Here is a 20,490-nt window from a genome sequence, read left to right as displayed (position 1 = left end):
TTCGGATTTATGTGTGGAATAAACTAAGATTTAGTAATTATTTCAGCTTTTCTTGTTTTGTTCCACTGCAAGCCAAAGAAATACATATGTGGATACCAAAATATTTATTAATTACAACAATTGTCTGGAAGAAATGGTGCATTATTTGAAAAAAGTGCAAGTGCGCCAATATTTTTGGCCACGACTGTACGAGTCCCCAACAAGGAACTTAATCACATGTGGAAGCCATTGGGCCCATTTTTTAAGATGTAATTTCACCTGCTGATGTCGCCTGCCACACAAACACATTGTCTCTGCCCTGCTGATCATCACTCGGGAGGTTTGCAGTCAGGAATATTAAATTTAACCAAAGAAGCAAACTAACCCTATGACATGACGCTGACGTCATGTGCATAAATTATACCAACACATCACCTCCAAACCAGGAGGCATCCGCGTGGTACTCAAGTCTTTGCAGACTGAGATTAAAGCTCTACGGTCACAAATAAATGAAGCCACAGATGTCGATCTAGATTTTGCCCTTAGTATGGGCTCATCAGGACAACACACTGCAAATTGTTTATTTCTGACCAACTCAGCCCCTAATAAACAGATCGAACCCCCTAACTTAACCCTGTCAAGGCGAGACTGTCCTCAGGCTGTGTTTTGGGCCCACTCTCGTTCCTCATAATCTTCAATGATATTTCTGACTCTTTGGGAAATCTTGCCGATAGTTTTGCTGAAGATTCATTCCATCCTCTGCTGTATCATTTATATCCTTCAGAATGGCAGGCAGCAGCAAAGACTCTATAGTGTCAGGTGTGCTTATATCTTCTTTTTTTAGCAGACATCGTATTAAAACTCGGTTTACTCTGCGAGCGTTGGACATCACGTGCAGCGAATTTCACCTCCCTGCACCTCGTTTTTTTTTTTTAAACGCTTCTATACACCACCCATGAGGCTCGGTTTGCAAGCCACCGTCTACAATTCCAATAGAAAAGGCATAATTATTCTTTTATGGAAAATGTTTTTCGAGTTTTTTTTTATCCTCAAAATAGACCGTAGTGAACACACATTCGTGTTAAAAGATTGGCCTTTAAAACCTAGCCTTGTGAAGGGGGACAGACATCTGTACAAACACACAAACTGATAGTGTTTTATATGGTGGATACTGTACTGTACTGTAGTTGTTGAACAGGACAACGTGACTAGTGTATCCAAAGGTTCCCTTGAATAAGCCTCGTCTCCATCTTAAGCGTTTGTTGTAAAAATGATAATCAATTAATTGCTGGTACATTTAATGACGGCTTTTTAACCTGCGACTACAAGAGCTTCGCGTTGCTGTTGTTGTGTTGTTGTTGGGGTTCTGTTGGGGGTCGATTTTTTCAATGCGCAGCCATTGGTCGGACAGCTGCCGGACCACATCCACATCTGTCGCTGATATACCTGTACCCCATCGCTGAGATGGCACAGTGACTCCACCCACCATCGTGCCAAGATGAAATATGGCCGCCATCTTGTTTCCTGATGGGCCTAGCACTTTAGGCCGATGCAGGCCTCGGCTGATTATACACTGCCCAGGTTTGTTGCACCAGAGTTCCATTGACGTTGATTGGGTCGAGCGTTACATTATTGTAGTTAGGTTTAATCAAGCCTGTACGCGTCTCCATAAAAATAGCGTTACGTAATTTTTGAATGGCGCTACATGCATGTTTCCCAATCGGCCCATTGCCGGAGTTGTAAAGCCAGTGGCCTGGTTGCATAAAGCATCCTTCAGGAAAGATTTCAGGACTTACTTAAATATTTCCAAAAGTTTTCCCTTCCGGACATCCTTAATTTGAGGATGGTTGCATATATGAATATTCCTTAAGTTTTATCCTTAAAACATTCCTTAAACTCAAGGGAGCACTCCCCCTCCTTAAACACCAACCTTTGAGTTTCCAAAAGACGCTTCATGGAAAATGGTCACGAAGACGATTTGGATTGCATTTTCACTCTTTCATAACATCCAGAATATTTCACTTTCACCATTCTCTGAATGTTTCCAAACATTTACTGCACACATTAACACATTTATGTTCCTCATGCAGCGATTACGTCGCAATATAAGCAATATAACATTACGTCATTTTTAATGACGTGTTTAACAATAATACAAGTCGCTTGCAAGCAATTTCTGAAAATACTGACCCGAACTCATTCCTGAAAGAAGTCCATTCACTCATTCGAACCATCTCCAACCTGATTGGTTGCCTGGCATAGCAACGATTGCGAAGGATTTATTTCACCTCAAGCTTAACAAATCCTTCACGAAGGAATCACAGTGTACCTGAAATGTAAATCTTTCCTTCATGATAAGGGACCTTTATGTAACCGGGCGAAATGACCACGTACAGTTATTTTTATGAACAAAATGTTATTACCACAGAGAGAGCGCGGGTGCGCGGAAACTGACTTTACTGAATATTATGCCCCGACGTTCCTGAGGCCCGAACCTAGATCTACGGTAATCTATATACCACACATATGAAAACAACATGACCTTTCCTGTACGGAGTGGGTGCGCTAATTGTCTCAAAACTAGACCCAGATGTCCGTCGGACTAATAATTGATATTGAACCAGAACATGAAGATCCTCGGAGATTAATTGTATAATACTTTCAACAGCAAGGATGAGAGAGTTGAGTGGGCAGAGGAGCAAAAAATACATATATATATATATATATATATAGTCATAGGTTGTGACAACAATGCAGCCATTCTTGTTTTACAATGATCGATCCTTCTGTTCGTTTCCTGGTAAATAAGTTATTGTAGTACAATCTTGTGGTATACATAGATTTCACACGGAGCACACAGAACGTCCTCCAATCGGAATCTTTCTTATACTTCGCTTGCCATCTTCCCTGGCCAATCAGAGCACCGCGTACTGCGCGTCCTTGAGTTTGGGCAACATGGGTAATGTACATGCGAAGGTAAAACGTTTTTGTTAGTACAGTATTGTGAATGATAAATGGCGTCACGGTGATGTTCACTGTAATATGACGGCGGTTTTAGAATTGAAAACATCAGGATATTTTACCGTCGGTAACACGTAATATGTGGTTTCATTCGGGGCTTGGGGAAGAGTCGTTACGGTTTGGTTACACGAGTCAGTATACAGTAACTCCTCGTTCGCAATGAAGTTGAAACACAGGTGTTGGTTTAACGGTTGAGGTGGGTCTTGGGTTTGAGCCCCTGCGCGCCATTAAATAACACCAAGTGGGTCGACTCGGCCTATAATTCTTCCGAGGTTCGTAAAATGAGCACAAGCTGAGTGGAATCAGAACAGGGGGCACCGCATCAGCAGCACTCCCAGCAATGATGCAACTACAATTCACTATAACACACACACACACACACACACACACACACACACACACACACACACACACCACTATCCATTCATTATAACACACCACATTCATTATAACACATACATACACACACACACACACACACACACACACACACACACACACACACCACTATCCATTCATTATAACAACACACCCTCACCATATCCATTCATTATAACACACAACATTCATTATAACACACCACTATCCATTCATTATAACACACCACACACCATCCATTCATTATAACACACCATCCATTCATTATAACACACCACACACCATTATCCATTCACTATAACACACCACACCACTATTCATTCATTATAACACACCACACCGCTATTCATTCATTATAACACACCACACACCACCATCCATTAATTACAACACGCCACACACCACTATCCATTCACTATAACACACCACACACCACTATCCATTAATTACAACACGCCACACACCACTATCCATTCATTATAACACGCCACACACCATTATCCATTCACTATAACACACCACACATCGCTATTCATTCATTATAACACACCACACACCGCTATCCATTCATTATAACACACCACACATCACTATCCATACATTATAATTATAACACACCCACACCATTATCCATTCATTATAACACACCACACACCAACCATTCATTATAACACACCACACACACCGCTATCCATTCATTATAACAAAGCATCCATTCATTATAACACACACCGTTGTCCACACTACCACTACTATGACGACAACCCTTTATTTGTATTACATACGTAAGGAAAACCAAGCCTGGTGTTGGCTTCGCGGTTAGGGTGCCGGCTTAGGATCCTGGGTTCGTAATCCCGGTCGATCTCTGAATTAACGCCAGGGGGGCTGCCTCAGCCTGTCATCCTTCCGAGGTCGGCAAATTGAGTACCAGCTTAGTGGAATGAATGATCCCAGTGTATACCCTGATTTAGAATAGGTACACCGTATCCCTGTGCATCGTAAGAGGCGACCAAGGGTTGGCATCAGGAAGGGCATCCGGCCATAAAAACATTGCCTCAAACAGGGAACCATGATTGTCATGGGGCCCGCAAGGCTAACCCCCAATCTAGCGGGGAAAAATGGCCTTAAATGGCTTCTGCTTCCGTACCACAGAGACGGATGTTGTGGGTTAGAGTTGCATGTTCTGTTGTGTGCATTGTCCTTTGTTTTTGAATCCCATGTGCAAGTGTGTTCCTTTCCTTCCCACTACCTCACCGTTCGTAGTCGATGGAGCCCGTCCCAGTTTCTGGGCCCGAGCGTCTGAACCCATTCGACGAGCCTGGGGCAGTGGAACCGGAACCGGAGCCGGTTGCTCGGCAAGAAATCGTCCTCATTAACAAACCGGTGTGTACATCCCAGCATAACTTTAAGTGTGTCGTCCTTTTCAGGTGAGGGCTCTCATTGCCAAGTTCAACAGATGGCTTTTGCTTTTTGATGAATGCATTCCGTGGTTATCCTTCTTTTTCATTCGAGGAAGTTAAAAAGTGTTTTCCTGTTGCAGGTTGTTGTACAAAGGGTGTCCGTCGATGGCCTGGGAAGAACCAAAGATGACTTTCTGATACCAGAAATTGCAGACCTATTTGGCGCTGTTAACTTCATGGATGTGAGTTTATAATACGAGTTCCCTTACGAAGACCTTTGATGCAGGAGAAAGTCATTAGGCTCATCCAAGCCTGTGGATGCCAATCTATGGTTGTTTTGTCCGTTCTCTATCCTTTCAAGTGCTGTGCATCAAGCAAGGAAGCAGCACGTTTTTAATTCTTTGGTATGACTCAGCCGGGGTTTGAACTGCCGACCTCCCAGATTCCGAGCGGACATTCTAACCATTAAGCCACTAAGTCCGGGTTCACCGAGTCGCAACCTCCCCATGTTTTAAAACTATTCTCTTTTTTTATCCGAAAAAATCGAATTAACAATCTGACACAGAAAAAATATTTTTATATAATTTAATTAATTATTTTATTTTATTAAAATAGAAAAAAAAAAATCTTTAATTTATAATTATAACAAGTCAGGAGACAACGATGGTTCACAAGCGAGCGGTATTCAATGACAAAGGTCAAAACCGACATTGAAAATATATAAATAGGAATGTATTATCTGTTATGAGACTATTTAGCTACACAATACCCAAAATTTGGTTTGATTCCGACAACTTTGAAAATTTGACCTTTGTGACCTTCAACGGTCAAAGGTCGAAGATTCTGATATTTGTTGGAAAACGTGTATTTCATGATGTATGTGATAATATAAAAACATGTACAACATTTCACCCTATCAGGAAGCGAACAATGTAGTAAAACCATCAAAAATCCACTTTTTGAAATTTTGTGACCTTGTGACCTTGACCTTGGGGCGAAAATGAAAAATCGAGCTCCGTGGGGCTAGACACATGACATTCGCCTAACCAAATACTGAAACCCCTGTCAGATTCCACCAACTCCCTCGGAGAAGATGTAGCTTTAAATCGATTACCCCCTAAAAAGACATCTTTTTCGGGCGTGGCTCCGCCCACAATGGGCGCAATACGCCTACTCTAGGCAGGACACAACTAGATCATGATAACAACCTCCCACCCAAGTTTCATCAAGATCGGATATCATCGGGTAGTTATGCTGCGGACAGACAGACAGACACACACACAGACACGCACACAGACACACCCATGACGAATATAGTGGTCACTCTGTTTGATAACTTGTGAACCAATTATTTTAATATAAATCATAATAATTGCATCTGGTTAACTTGGACCTGTCATCGTCAAAATTATCATGTAGTTTGACATTGCTTTGTGCAGTTCTTATTGTTTTTCCATTTATCAAATCATTGTAATTGTGCAAAGCTCATTGTAAAGGTGATGTGATATGTCCGGGATGTGTGCAGGTGATGCAGTGCTCACATGAAGCACGGCTCAAGATGCTCCGTCTCGGAATATTTCGTGATGTTCAGGCTGTTGTGGATGTGGCAAAGGGTATGTCGATAAATGTGGACACAGACACACTATGTTTACGTATATGCATATCCTGCTATATAAAATAAGGTGTGCGTGCATGTATGTCGCGGGTTTCAATCCCTCTTCCCCAGAATCAGCACCCCGTCATGACTCAGACAGTGTACAAGAGATTTATTGCAGACTAGCCGAAAGCACCCGGCGTTGCCCGGGTTCTTTTTGAATGAATTTACTACTTTAATTCAGCTTTTACTCGCGGCCGTAGAAGATTGATTACTATAATTTAGCTCAGCTTTTAATTGCGAAATGGGCCCATCCCGGCCGAAACGGCCTCGACCAGCCTCGCCACCTAGCCTATAACCTTCCCGGGGCCCGTCCAGACATTTTTGGTTCTTTTTTAATGAATTTACTACCATAATTCAGCTTTCACTCGCGGCCGTAGAAGTTTGACTACTATAATTCAGCTCAGCTTTTAATTGCGAAATGGGCCCGGCCCGGCCAAGGTGGGCCTCGACCGGCCTCGCCACCTAGCCTAAAACCTTCCCGGGGCCCATCCCGACATTTTTTGTATTGGAGGTTTCCTCCTATCTTTCACCGTTCAGGAGATTAGCTTGCGCAGACAAACAAACAAAAACTTTCTTTTATAATATAAAGAGATAAGAATACATGCATGGAAGATGTTGGCGTGGTGTATAGGCTAGTAACACCACATGTAACATCACAGTGACATTATGGTCCTCCACAGCTGGCCCCCAACATCTCGGCGAGCCACACCCCGTTATCGGCTTAATATACTTTCCTCTAGGATCAAGGAACTCAAAACAACATCTTATGATCATCCCTTCCCAAAGACACAGACTGCCGCCCCGAAGAGAACCTTGTACAAAGTTGACAGGGCAGGATAAGCCTCATAGGGAAAGAATGCTTCGCCAAGGTCAAACATGGGATATTGTGTCAACAATTTCTCAAAGGCAGACAACTAGCCGCCAGGGAAGTAGGCCACAGTGGTTCTCAGCCTGGAACACTGCTGCCCCCGTCAGGATAGGGACTTGATGAAATCCCCTACATGTACACCTGATCTTTATGGAATCAAACACCTGGGACAATCTCCACCAAATTCTGCCTATGTGTTGGGGGTTCCCAGGGTCAATGGTTAGGGGTATCCAGTGACTGGTTGAGAAGAGTGATGGAGGACGGGGAAGACCGAGAAAGACTTGGCTAAAGGTGGTGGAAGAAGAAATGCGGGCAAGGGGGTTAACAAGGGGAGATGCAGAAAATAGGGCAAAATGGAGAAGATTGTCATGGGGCCCGCAAGGCTAACCCCCGCTCTAGCAGGGAAAATGGCCTTAAAATGCCTGTTGTTGTGTACCCAGGGTCAAGTCGTCGGCACAAAATAACCCACAACCCACCCCCTTCCCCGCGAGGGTGAGGAGACGACCTAAAATTTTCACCTGTACACGTGGCACAGTGCAAGTGATTTTCTGACCCCCTGATGGACAGAGGTGGACTTGCAAGCCACAGCACAATATATTTTCCCCACCTTTCATCCTTGAGAGTGGACACACACTTGTTGCAGGTTTTGTTTGAAAAAGATGGCTACACCAAATATGGAAATTTCTTGCTTGTATAATACAATTTTTTTTCTTTACTAACACAGAATCATTAAAACAACCTTTATTTAGCAAAATTGGCCAATGTGTTAATAAAAATGTTTATTTTCAAAGTGGCCTAAGACTTTTGCACAGTGCTGCACGCATGCACGCGCAAACACACACATGCACCCGCACATGCACCCGCACACACACACACACACACACACACACACACACACACACACACACACACACACACACACACACACACACACACATCCAGTTTTAAGCAATAATATTGACGGTAAGGCCTTTTTTTAACTATTATAGAGGCTCATGGAAGAGCTGAATAATCGGATCAAAGATTAATCCCCTTGCAGTGGAAGAAGAGTTGAGTGACAGGTGAAATCATTACAATCCTATCGCAGCAGTGATATCCGGTGAATGCTTTCGTTGTGAGCATCATCTTTGTCGTGAGATTGTTCCACTGATGTGACCTCTTATTTAGGTCCGGGAGCAAGGCCGGACGGCCTGGAGGTAACTTTCCAGGTCACCGAGATTGGCATACTCGCCGCGAGTTACAACACCATGGTGGGAAACAATGAAGGCAGTATGGTAGGCAACTCTAATTTGCTCTTCCTTTTCCGTGTTCTGTTAGTCCGCATTCCATCAGTCGTGCTCCCATTCTACATATTGTAAATCTACCATGCACCTACTACAACAGTTCCCATTCTGTCATTCTCCCACTCCAAAGTTCATGAGTATGCCATGCTCCCACTCCATACATCATGATTATACCATGCTCCCACTCCATATATCATGATTATAACATGCTCACACTCCATATATCAAGATTATAGCATGCTCACACTCCATAGATAATGATTATACCAATATACCATGCTCACACTCCAAAGATCATGAGTATACCATTCTCACACTCCATAGATCATGAGTATACCATTCTCACACTCCATAGATCATGAGTATACCACACTACTACTCCATAGATCATGAGTATACTACGCTCCCACTCCATAGATCACATGTCCAACCTACTTTGACTACTTCATTTTACACTGTGGCATTCTCTTACTAAGTCTATCACGCTCCCATTTCATTTTCCCCTCTCTCCCCTTCATTATATGCCCCTTAACCTTTTCTGATTTATTTTCAGGTGATGGGCGGTAAATTATCCAATTTGCTCGGAAGAGCAGAACGTGTCACTGCCCAGTTCTCTTATGGGACAAAAGAGACGTCATATGGTTTGTCCGTCTTCAAACCACAAACTGGATGCTTTGAGCGCAAGTATGTTTTTTATATATTTTATTTTTTTGTGTACAAGATTGAGGCTCGTGTAAGAGCTAACATTGATCACAAAAAGACAAACTGACACGTAAAACATAAAACGTATGATAAAGGGAGCGGGAGACAACATTGAGAGCAGGGACATCGGGAGATCTGTGGGAGAGAGAGGGCTTGGAGGGGGGGGCAGGGCATAGGAAGGAGGGGGAGGGTGAGAGAGGTAAAAAAAAACACATGGACATTGCTCGGACTTCCAAGAAAGAAGTCGGTATTTAAAAAAAAAAATGGATCTGGGGTGAATTAACAAGGGTAGAAGAGATCAAGGTTTTGGATGGGGGAAGATAAGAGATGGTGGTGAACAGCTGTTTTAAAGAACTGGAGGGAGGAGTGGGATTGAAGAGAGTGAGGAAGTTTGTTCCAGAGGCGGGAGAAAAGAGGAATGAAAGAGTGAAGGTGAATAGAGAGTCTTGATTTTGGTCAATTTTGGTCACTTTTGCCCTTACTTTTGCCAGGATCAGTGGGTGTCTATATATTGTTACGAATCCGGGTTTCAGTGTTCACCACGAGGGGACTTCTCAGGCCCCTCCTGATTACCGGTCCTGAGGTCACCGGTCGCGGATAACTTCGCGATCCGGTAGGTTGCTTATCAACCACTAGGGCATGCCCGTACTATATATATATCGAAAATTATATCCCCCCCCCCCTCTATTTACATGAAATGGTTTGGTCCATTCGCAAAGCCAAAGCGAACGGCTTGCGAGTACGGTGACAATCCCCCCCCTCTATTTACATGAAATGGTTTGGTCCATTCGCAAAGCCAAAGCGAACGGCTTGCGAGTACGGTGACAATCCCCCCCCTCTATTTACATGAAATGGTTTGGTCCAAAGCGAACGGCTTGCGGAGTTTGGTAAAGAAATCGCCATAGCTCGGTAACTACTTCTCCGATTAATATGAAACCTTGAAAAGGCACATCCTCAGGTCCCCAGCAATATACCTGGCAAGTTTCAAGTATATCGGACCCGTGGTTGTCGAGAAACAGCGGTCACAGACACACAGACAAACACACACACACACAGAGATTACTGGAATTATATCAACCATGAATGCCAATCAGATGACCAAATCTTCCAGGGTCCTCCTTCTGACACCATTTACTTGTGGATGACGTAGCCAGCCTAATTGGGGATCGTGCCCTCGGTTCGTACTCCCCTTATCTTATCTAAACGGGCAGCTGAGTGAACTGCCTGGTACAGACCGGCCAATGTTGTGAAGCCAATTGGTTGGGGAAGAACGTGCCGAACTACCACTAAATAAATCCCACCCCCTTTAGCCGAGTCAATGGAAAAGAGACAAAAATGGCAAATTGGAAGCAACTGTTTACAAAATGAATTCACTCGAGTATTTACAAGCCAATTATCAAAAACAACACGTTTACAATTTACAATGGTGAAAAAGAAAGTCACAATTATCACACAATGAATCCCCAAAATCTTAATTCCATTTAATGCTTTTCCCATCTCCAGTCTTACTTAATTACCTAACACATATGACATGAGCCCTTCAGACACACTCTGAGGAATAGAGAGGAAGTAATAGAACAGGGAGAATGAGTTCAGGACTTATGGTCGGCCTTTATCTTACTTGAGCACCTTCAACGGATGGGTACCGGTCCCAATCTGCTTTGGTAAAGTGGAAGGAAAAGTCAGTGTGGTATCATGTTGCCATGTAGTGAGGTGTAGTGCAGCCTCGTCCTCCACCAGAGATCTCTGCGACTCCTCAGCTCACGTGTCTCTCCGTCGGCGCAACGTGCCCCTTCCTCAGCCCAACTCTGGTTTCTCCTCAGCGTAAAGCGCTCCTCCCTCAGCACAACTCGGGTTTCTCCTCAGCGTAAAGGGCTCCTCCCTCAGCCCAACTCTGGTTTCTCCTCAGCGCACGGGTATCTCCCTCAGCGCAACTCGGGTTTCTCCTCAGCGCAAAGGGCTCCTCCCTCAGCGCAACTCGGGTTTCTCCTCAGCGCACGGGTATCTCCCTCAGCACAACTTGGGTTTCTCCTCAGCGCAAAGGGCTCCTCCCTCAGCGCAACTCGGGTTTCTCCTCAGCGCACGGGTATCTCCCTCAGCACAACTCGGGTTTCTCCTCAGCGCACGGGTATCTCCCTCAGCACAACTCGAGTTTCTCCTCAGCGCACGGGTATCTCCCTCAGCACAACTCGGGTTTCTCCTCAGCGCAAAGGGCTCCTCCCTCAACGTAACTCAGGTTTCTCCTCAGCGCAAAGGGCTCCTCCCTCAGCACAACTCGGGTTTCTCCTCGGCGCAAAGCGCTCCTCCCTCAGTGCAACTCGGGTTTCTCCTCAGCACACTGGTCTCTCCCTCAGCGCAACTCTGGTTTGTCCTCAGCGCAAAGGGCTCCTCCCTCGCTGCAAAAGGCCCCATCCTCAGTGCAACATGGGCTTCTCCTCAGTGCAGGCAAGTCGCTCTTCCTCTTCAGCAGCAGATCTCCGGCTCATTTCCAAGGCGGCGAAACCGTTCGCGTTCCGCCTTTATACTTGCTCAAGCAGGATGGAGCTAGGTCCTACGCAGAGCATATGTATTGGTGCGCTTCCAGACGCTGCACCCGCTCTCCTATCAATCATCCACACTTCGTGCTTGGGGACATTCTTCACGGAGTGCCCTGCTCCTTGCGCTTTCCACCAAGGCGAGTTCAAGCTGAGAGGACTTGGCTGTTTTCATGTGTGGTGACCGTGGTCAATAAATCCCACTACACACAAGGGAGGACTATCTAAATACAAATACTAACGAAATATATAAACTCGGGAACCTACGTGTGTGGATGATGGGGGAGGGCGGTTCGCAGAACAGTAACAGTATGATGCATTCAAGCTCACCACCGCATGTTCAGTGCGGATATGTAAAATGGAATGTTGGAGTCATGGGTTTGGAGGGGAGATCTGACAGGTTAGGGAAGAATCGGACAAACCCCAATCTTTTTACAATGCTATTGCTTGATGTTTTAAAATCAATTGCAGCCTCACCACTGTATTTCCTCCATCATTGTGGTGGTGCGTTCTTTGAGCGATAGCGGTGCATTGGTGGTTGGAAAGAGTTTGAGGGGAATGCAGCAATGGTGTGATTAGCAATCCATCCTCACTCTCGCACAGTGTTACATTTGGTGTGTTCGACGTGAAGGGGCAGTTTCCCTGGAGCTCTGTACGAGAGGCTGATCGAGGTGTTTCTTTGGACGTCAACGTACGTAACACCTTTATTTTCTTGACCGATATTGAAGTTTGCAGAACATTATAAGATACTCCCCAAGAGGGTAAGCCTAAAGCCTGTGGGCCTTTTGGATGCTTCTAACCCAGATTGACTCAGGGTGAGAAGTGCTGGCCTTGGCAGGTGAAGAGAAGTGCTGCCCTCCTCTTCTCCCTGCAGCTGCCATCTTCATTCTCATCCTCACCTTAATAGCCTCTGATGAGCTTCCTTTCTTTTGTGCATTTCTCTTCTCACCTGGTTTCCTCTCACCTTTTTACTTGTTTAGTTTCCAGCGTGGAGAACACGCCATGCCGTACGCTGGGAGGCCGTGTGGAGACATTTGTCCTGCCTTTCACGCACGGCCTCTTTTCCTGTGAGGGAGGAAAGCGGACACACCCTGAAGTCCTCGCTTGCGGTGAGCCACGCAGGGGATCCCTAAAGACTGCAATGGAGTTTTAAAGATATGATCCATTGGCATTTGCTCACTGGAGCAGGGATTGTGAGAACCAATTGTGGGCCAGGGATTGTCTGGTCAGTTGAAAGGAAATTTAGTGTAATATCAGAATCATGCTGGGCAACCGCCCCCCTGCCCCTACAAACCCTTCCTACTCACACATGAAACTTTTATCACTCGGCATTTGAGATTAAACTTCACAACCCTCATTTATGATGCCTTTCATTTTTTTTTCTCTGCATATGTACCTGAGTTCATAACAGCATATGTACCTGAGCACACGTCCCGCTGTTAAATTATCTTTATCTCGACCTTTTATTCCCCCTTGTCCCCCTGATCCATCTATGCCAGTAGCACACCATGGTGGTGGATAGTCGAGATTCCGCAATTCTGCCCAGCAAAGGTGTCTACCTCAAGGTTAATCAGGTAAAACCATGACCAATCTCCTTTGTCGTCTTCAATGTGCACTGCTTAATGATGCAATAATGATGGTTCTGCCAACTGGTTTCCTGGTCGTTGTTGCTTCTCTTGGTCCTCCGAGTGATCTGCTTCCAAAAACCGATGTAATCAATCTGAATTTGTTGATGCTGCTGTTGATTTTGTGTCGATTGTTCTTCGCATTGTGTGCTAACTCCCGTGTATATTTTCGTGTTCACTATATTTACTTTGATCTCAGATAGTCTCGCGCTCAGATAGTTTTGGCCCTACTCTTATTATTTTTTGGGTTTTTTTTTTTTTTCAATTGTTCTCCATACCTACTCGTCATGTCTCCATCCCCTCTGTCCCATTATCCGTCATCCTCGCTTTAATTCAATCCTTATACCGACAGTTGAAAAAAAAAAAAATGACAACTTTCTCTACTTTATGTTTTGTTTGTCTATCTCACTTCGTGTTGGCCACGTGTTCGACAGCCCTACTTTCTGTGCATTGGTGCAGAGCATTCTTGGGCAGATTGCATAATTTCATAAGTCCCGTGTTGGGGGACGCCAAACAATGGTGGGAGTGGGGAGAGACTGGAGCTGACATAAGAGAGCACAGGTGTGAAAATGATGTAGGGAACGATACTGACGCAAGGGCGTTTGTCACCATAGTCCCACACACATCACAAAAAGGGTTGCATTTAAGGGTTTCAAGAGTAGAGGCAAAGACAGACATCAGGATTGGGATGGTGATGATTATTAAACACACGGAGAAAGGGATTAAACACACGGAGAAAGGCCTTGCTAACTACGCCTTTCGTTAGTCATTCCTTTTGACTCTGCTTCAAAACGATTCCCTTTTTTCCTTTCTTTCTTCTCAAAACAACCTCAAATAATAATAATTAAATGACATTAATTCATTCCCAACTAGTTTCTTAATAATTCATAAAACCCCAAAATTTATTCCTCATCTCCACTCTTCTTCTTCCTCCCCTCAACCTTTTAAAATTTAAACTTTTTTTAAACCTACATACTTATTTCATAACACCTTTCTTCCTTCTTTTTTACTTGATCCCTCGATGACTCGCAAACTCATGCTTTATCCACCATCATGTGCATTTCACGGCCTTTCTCCGTGTGTTCAATCATCATCACCATCCCAATCCTGTCTGTCTGTCTTCGTCTCTACTCTTGGAACCCTTAAATGCAACCCTTTTTTGTTATGTGTTTGCAACTAATGCTGACAAACTTCCTTGCGTCAGTATCCTTTCCTGCATCATTTTCACACCTGTGCTCTCTTATGCCAGCTCCAGTCTCTCCCCACTCCCACCATTGTTTGGCGTCCCCCGACACGGGACTTATGAAATTATGCAATATGCCCCCAGAATACTCTGCATCAATGCACAGAAACCCCAAGCAACAGTGACCATCAGAGCTTGCTAACATATACCGTGCAGCGTGCATGTGAGATTAAGAATGTTTCCTAAAATGGCTCACGAAGCTTCCAAAAGATGCTGAATAATACTTGGAAAAGTATCTGATAGAAAAAGGTGTACCTCCGCACAGCAAAAGAGTTAGAGGACTTTCTCAGTTTGCCGACAGGGTTAATATTGCAGATGCACTTACTGCAAAATCCTAACAATGTGGACCGACCAGTGCAGGGCCTGCAAAACTGTGGATGGACATGTGACTTGTGCTACCCAAACCCTCGACGGTCACTGCCAGTGAGTGAACTTTGAACCTTGCAGGAGTGCTTCCTGTGAACATGGCAGGCTTGGTGATTTATTTAATGGATATCTGCAATTGAAAAGACACTGCTATGAGGCATTTTTAACAAAGTAATAATGGCTACCAGCTTTTCGGCAAAAGACAACTTCATGACATGAAAATACACAGAGCTTGTTCCAGCTTTATTTTCATGTGAGCGGGATATACCAGGCAAAATTCCTTGAGAGGGACACCGTAGCTGGTTTGGGTGCTTCTTAACAGCGATTGGAGGGGTATTATATCTGAGGCTTGTGAATGCACAGGGTAAGTTTAAAATCAACTTTTAAAATGAAGATATTTATTATTAATCATTGGGGGAGGAGTGCGAGCTTTGAGGTCTGTTATAAATGTTGTTGTTTCTTTTGGTTCCATGGCCACAAGACAATTAGACTAGATTTTTGCATCTATTGGTGAAAGGAGAAGCGTGTGTTGTGTACCACCGCCAGCTTGTATGAACAGGAAATGGTAGGAACTCAACACCTCTCATCCACGGATATTTCTTGTATTTGCTATGTTTCCATGAGTCCGATTTGCATCCAGGAACACAACAATTTTATTGTTAAACATTGTGAAATTACCTCTCTTTCATCTGAATGCTGAAAATTATGTCAAACAGACTATTGGAATTACAGATTTCATGCTAACAATGTCAGGGTAAAAGTGCCCCGACAAGCGGAAGTGCGTCGCTAAAAATGTACACAGAGCACATTAACGAAAGGCTCCGTTTGTGTTTGTACATCATTTTGAAAGTCCCGTATTCCATGTGTCTCCCCCTCCCCCCCCCCCCCCCCATGCCCTTAACCCTCTTTGTTTCCTCCATGCTCGACCCACTCTTTGCTTCCTTTCGCATCTCAGACATGTTGGTGGCCTACCAAATCACTTGGTCACTATCTTGTCCAAATTTCAGTTTTCTAGCTCAAGGGATGGCTGAGACATCACCTGGACAAACAAACAAACAAGAAACTGGAGTGAAAACTGAGTACTCCCTTTCACCGCGCATCATCGCTGGGCCCCCTTTGGCGCCTGGTGATGATGTCATGCAGCACCTGGAGATGAAATAGGAGAGGAGCTGTTTTTTTTTTTTTTTTTTTTTTTTGGTATACTGAATCGAGGCTCGTGAAAGAGCTAACATTTACTTCACAAACAAATCAACCAGACAAACAAAACACACAAAAAGAGGGAGCGGAAAACAAGATGGGGAGAGAAGGGGAAGCACACAAACACAACATTTGAGAGCAGGGAGATGTGTGGAAGGGAGAGGGCTTGGGGGGAGGAGGCGTGGGAAGGGGGGGGGGGGGTGGAGGGAGAAGTATAAAACACAAGGACACCAAGGACTTCCAGGACAGAAGTTGGTATTTCAAAAAAGTGGAATTGGGGTGAAATTAGCGGGGGGTAGAAAAGATCAAGGTTTTGGATGGGGGAAGATAAGAGATGGTGGTGAACAGCAGTTTTAAAGACCTGGAGGGTGGAGTGGGATTGAAGAGAGTGAGGGAGTTTGTTCCAGAGGTGGGAGAAGAGAGGAATGAAGGAGTGAAGGTGAGCAGAGAGTCTTGATTTTGGCAGTTTGACCATAAGAGGGTTGCAGGCAGATCTTGTGCGACCTGTAGGAATATTTGCGGGACAGAGCCCAGAGAGAGCTGGGGGGGCAAGGCCAGAGAGGAGTCGGTAGAAGATGGAAAGACCACCAACCTGCCTGCGGTGAGTGAGTGAGAGGCCCTTGGAGTTAGCTTCATCGCGGAGATTCCAATGATTCTGAATGCTTTGGTTTCAACAGCGTGAAGACGAGCTAGGTGTGAGGCAGGAGCACCAGCCCAGAGGGGAGAGCAGTATTCCATTGAGCTGCGGATGAAAGCCTTGTATGTGGTGAGGAGCTCAGGTGTGCCAAGGAAGGACTTTGCACGACGGAGGATGCCCAGTCGGCGACTGGCTTTGGAGGCCAGATTTGAAATGTGGTTTTCCCAGCAAACAATATTTACTAAATACAATATTTAACTAAAAATGTGATATTGGCTCCTCCCTGGTGGAACGTTTTACCATCTTCCAACTTCGATAGGAAGCGTGGAGTTTGCCATGACCTGCCATAGAATTTGCTCAAGTTTTCCCTTTGAAGATTTGACTTGCAACAATTATTTTTATTCTAATTTCGTTGTTGTTCGTCTTGTTGTTTTATTCTATATTCCTCATAGCATTTGGTGTGAAGATTTCTGCTGGTACCCCTCTAATAGCGTGGAGATGATGTTCTTGGTTGTGCAGGAGCTGGCTGGATACACTGGTGGTGACATTCGCTTCCTCAAGGAAGAGATAGAGCTACAACTGAACCGATCGTTGCCCTGGGGCTCGGTGAGTGGCTTCTGCAGCATTCTGTGTTTGCCTGACTCGCAAGGCTTTATTCCCACTGATTAAGAGCTTTCCGTCCTGCACGGGTTTAAATCCCGTCGAGTACCTCCACAGGGCTCATTGCAGTGCACAGTTTACTCATTGTAATAATATTTCAAAAGGAACATGGAGTTGTCTGGTACATTTTGCCCTTGACAGGAAATTAGGAGACTTTTTTTTTTTTTTTGGACAAGTGGTAGTTATGAGGTTTTCCTTGGAGTTTTTTAAAAATCTGTATCTGCACAGGTCAAACTCATGGCTACATGGGGGCCGTTAGAGACACTGAATATGGGACATTATACAGTGTTTTTAGAAAGTTTTCACACCCTTTGACTTTTTCACATTTTATTGTGTTACAGATTGAATTTTAAATTTAATTTGTTTTATTATCGATCCACACAGAATACCCCGTAATGACAAAGTGAAAACGCATTTTCAGAAATGTTTACAAATGTATTGAAAATGAAATACAGAAATATCTAATTTACACAAGTATTCAACTCTCCGAGCCAATACTTAGAAGCACCTTTGGCAGCGATTACATCTTTGCATCTCCTGGGATATGTCTGTATCAGCTTTGCACATCTGGATTTGGGTAGTTTCTCCCATCCTTCCTTGCAGATTTGCTCAAGGTCTGTCAAGTTGGATGGGGAGATTTGGTGAACAGCAATCAAGTCTTTCCCGAGATTCTCAATGGGATTCAAGTCTGGGCTTTGGCTGGGCCACTCATGGACTTTCACTTTCTTGTTCTGAAGCCATTCCAGTGTTGCTTTGGCTGCATGCTTGGGGTCATTGTCCTGTTTGAATGTAAATCTTCGTCACAGTCTAAGATCTTTTGCACTCTCGAGCAGGTTCTCCTCAAGGATTTGTCTGCATTTGGCTCCATTCATTGTTCCTTCTATCCTTACAAGTCTCCCATTCCCTGCCACTGAAAAGCATCCCCATAGGATGATGCTACCACCATCATGCTTCACGGTAGAGATGGTGTTAGGTGGGTGATGATGAGCTGTGCTTGGTTTCTGCCAGATGTAGTGTTTTGCATTCAGGCCAAAGAGTTAGATTTTCCTCTCATCAGACCACAGACTCTTTTTCCTCATGCTCTCAGTCTTTCACTTGCCTTTTTGCAATCTCCAGGTGTGCTGTCATGTGCCTTTTGGAGTGGTTTCCATCTGTCCACTCTCCCATAAGGTGTAGATTTGTGAAGTGCTGCAGAGACTTTTTTCCTTCCGGCAGGTGCTCCCATCTCTGCCAAGGAACTCTAGTTCTGTCACAGGGGTCATTGGGGTCTGGGTCTCCTCCCTGACCAAGGTCCTTCTTGCCCGGTTGCACAGTTTCGGCGGACGACCAGCTCTAGGAAGAGTCTAGGTAGTTTCATATTCTTTCCATTTCCTAATGATGGAGCTCTCTGTGCTTTTGGAAATTTTCAACACTCTAGAAATTGTTTTATACACTTCCCCATGTCTGCCTCCTCACAATTTTATCTCGGATAGTTCTACGGACAGTTCCTTGGATTTCATGGTCGGGTTTCTGTTCTGACATGCACTGTAAACTGTGGGACCTCATGTAGAAAGATGTGTTTCTTTCTAAATCATGTCCAATCAATTGAATTGGCCACAGTTGGACTCCAATCAAGTTGTAGAGACATCTACATCAAAGGAAATTGGACACACCTGAGCTCAAGCTGGTGTGTCATAGCAAAGGGGTTGAATACTTATTGACTCAAGACATTTCAGCTTTTCATTTTTAATTAATTTGTAAAAAAATTCTGGAAAAAAAAAATCCACTTTGACATTATGGGGTATTATGTGTAGATCAGTGACAAAAAATCCCTCAATGTAATGCATTTTAAATTCAGGCTGTAGCCTGTAGCACAACAAAATGTGAATACTTTCTGAAGGCACTGCATACTGTTCCTAAACTTTTTTGTCCATGACCCAAAATTTGAAGTCCCATTCCCCTCACGAGCCAAATGTACCTATGATAAAAATTGGCAGAGAGCTTTCAACGTGAAAAACCCTCTTCGAAAACTGGGATTTTGATGGGGTTTTTCAAGTTTGGGTCGTGACCCAAGGTTTGGGAAGCCCCGGTTTAAAGGAAGTAAGATAGAATAGATATTTCTTTAATAACCGCACAGCATAAGTGTTTGCTTTCTGTGTGAAATGATGTCACAGGTCGAAGTATTTTAGCAAAATCCAATGTAACCTTGCCATTCACGTGCATTAATTCTCTAAATCGTTCCCCTTTGGAATCTGTCAACATGTGCTTTTAACCATCTTGCCCTCTCAAGCACGGACCATCAGAGGCAAACTGCCTGAACGGCACGCAAAGGGACACGGCAAAAGTCGCTCCACCCGTCAACAAGAAGCATCTTGAAGCCAAACCTGCTCACTGGTGTTTATAAAATGTGGTATGCAGTGTGGATCTGGGCTCTGTGTGAGGCGAGTTTGTGTAGATTGCTCACGAGGTTATGGTGAGAAGTTCTCAAAAGACATCAAGGCGACAACAAAGCATTAGCACGGCAAGGGCAAAACCGGACTAGAGTGAGGCTCGGGCTGAAGAACAGCTCCCTGTGCCAGAAACAGTACCCGTGTCCCAGAACGGATGCAGCAGTATGCAGCAAAAAGCCCTGCCGAACCCCGGGCCAAGACATGGCGCCTATCGCCCGCATGGAGCTCACAACTCCCGTCACAACCGCAGCCACCATGCACAAACCTAGCACGTGGGCAGTTTTCTTTCTGTCTCCTCTACTTTTATTTGTCTCCCATTTGCAAGTAAATGGTCCATTAAGTTATCACTTAAGCCCACGGAATTATCCGTCGGTATGGGGGTTATTGTCATGGTCAAAAATATTGGCATCCTTGCATTTTTTCAAATAATGCTCCATTTGTTTCAGAACATTGTTGATATTTAAAAAATCTTTTGGTATCCACATTTGTATTTCTTTGGTTTTCAGTGGAA

At 44.4% G+C, this 20,490-nt stretch overlaps 2 protein-coding genes across 2 annotated transcripts in view; one reads left to right on the top strand and one right to left on the bottom strand.

The window, feature by feature from the left end:
* Positions 1-20,490, bottom strand: part of LOC137432315 (serine/threonine-protein kinase 38) — a 444,663-nt gene that overhangs the window by 124,515 nt on the left and 299,658 nt on the right. The gene's annotated exons all lie outside the window — the stretch shown is intronic.
* The window catches only part of LOC137432320 (sorting and assembly machinery component 50 homolog B), a 39,091-nt gene continuing 21,470 nt past the window's right edge, over positions 2,870-20,490 (top strand). The window contains exons 1-10 of the mRNA XM_068124151.2: positions 2,870-2,955; positions 4,642-4,761; positions 4,919-5,020; positions 6,304-6,391; positions 8,471-8,577; positions 9,140-9,270; positions 12,426-12,513; positions 12,803-12,931; positions 13,325-13,396; positions 17,410-17,496. Of these exons, the coding sequence (XP_067980252.2) occupies positions 2,935-2,955; positions 4,642-4,761; positions 4,919-5,020; positions 6,304-6,391; positions 8,471-8,577; positions 9,140-9,270; positions 12,426-12,513; positions 12,803-12,931; positions 13,325-13,396; positions 17,410-17,496 (945 nt within the window). The 5' untranslated portion in view covers positions 2,870-2,934. The remainder of the gene's footprint in view (positions 2,956-4,641; positions 4,762-4,918; positions 5,021-6,303; positions 6,392-8,470; positions 8,578-9,139; positions 9,271-12,425; positions 12,514-12,802; positions 12,932-13,324; positions 13,397-17,409; positions 17,497-20,490) is intronic.

Source organism: Myxine glutinosa, chromosome 8, assembly GCF_964187855.1.
Source record: "Myxine glutinosa chromosome 8, kmMyxGlut1.1, whole genome shotgun sequence".
Taxonomy (NCBI): domain Eukaryota; kingdom Metazoa; phylum Chordata; class Myxini; order Myxiniformes; family Myxinidae; genus Myxine; species Myxine glutinosa.
The sequence above is the reverse complement of the archived record's forward strand: the minus strand, read 5'-3'. Positions and strand labels throughout refer to the sequence as shown.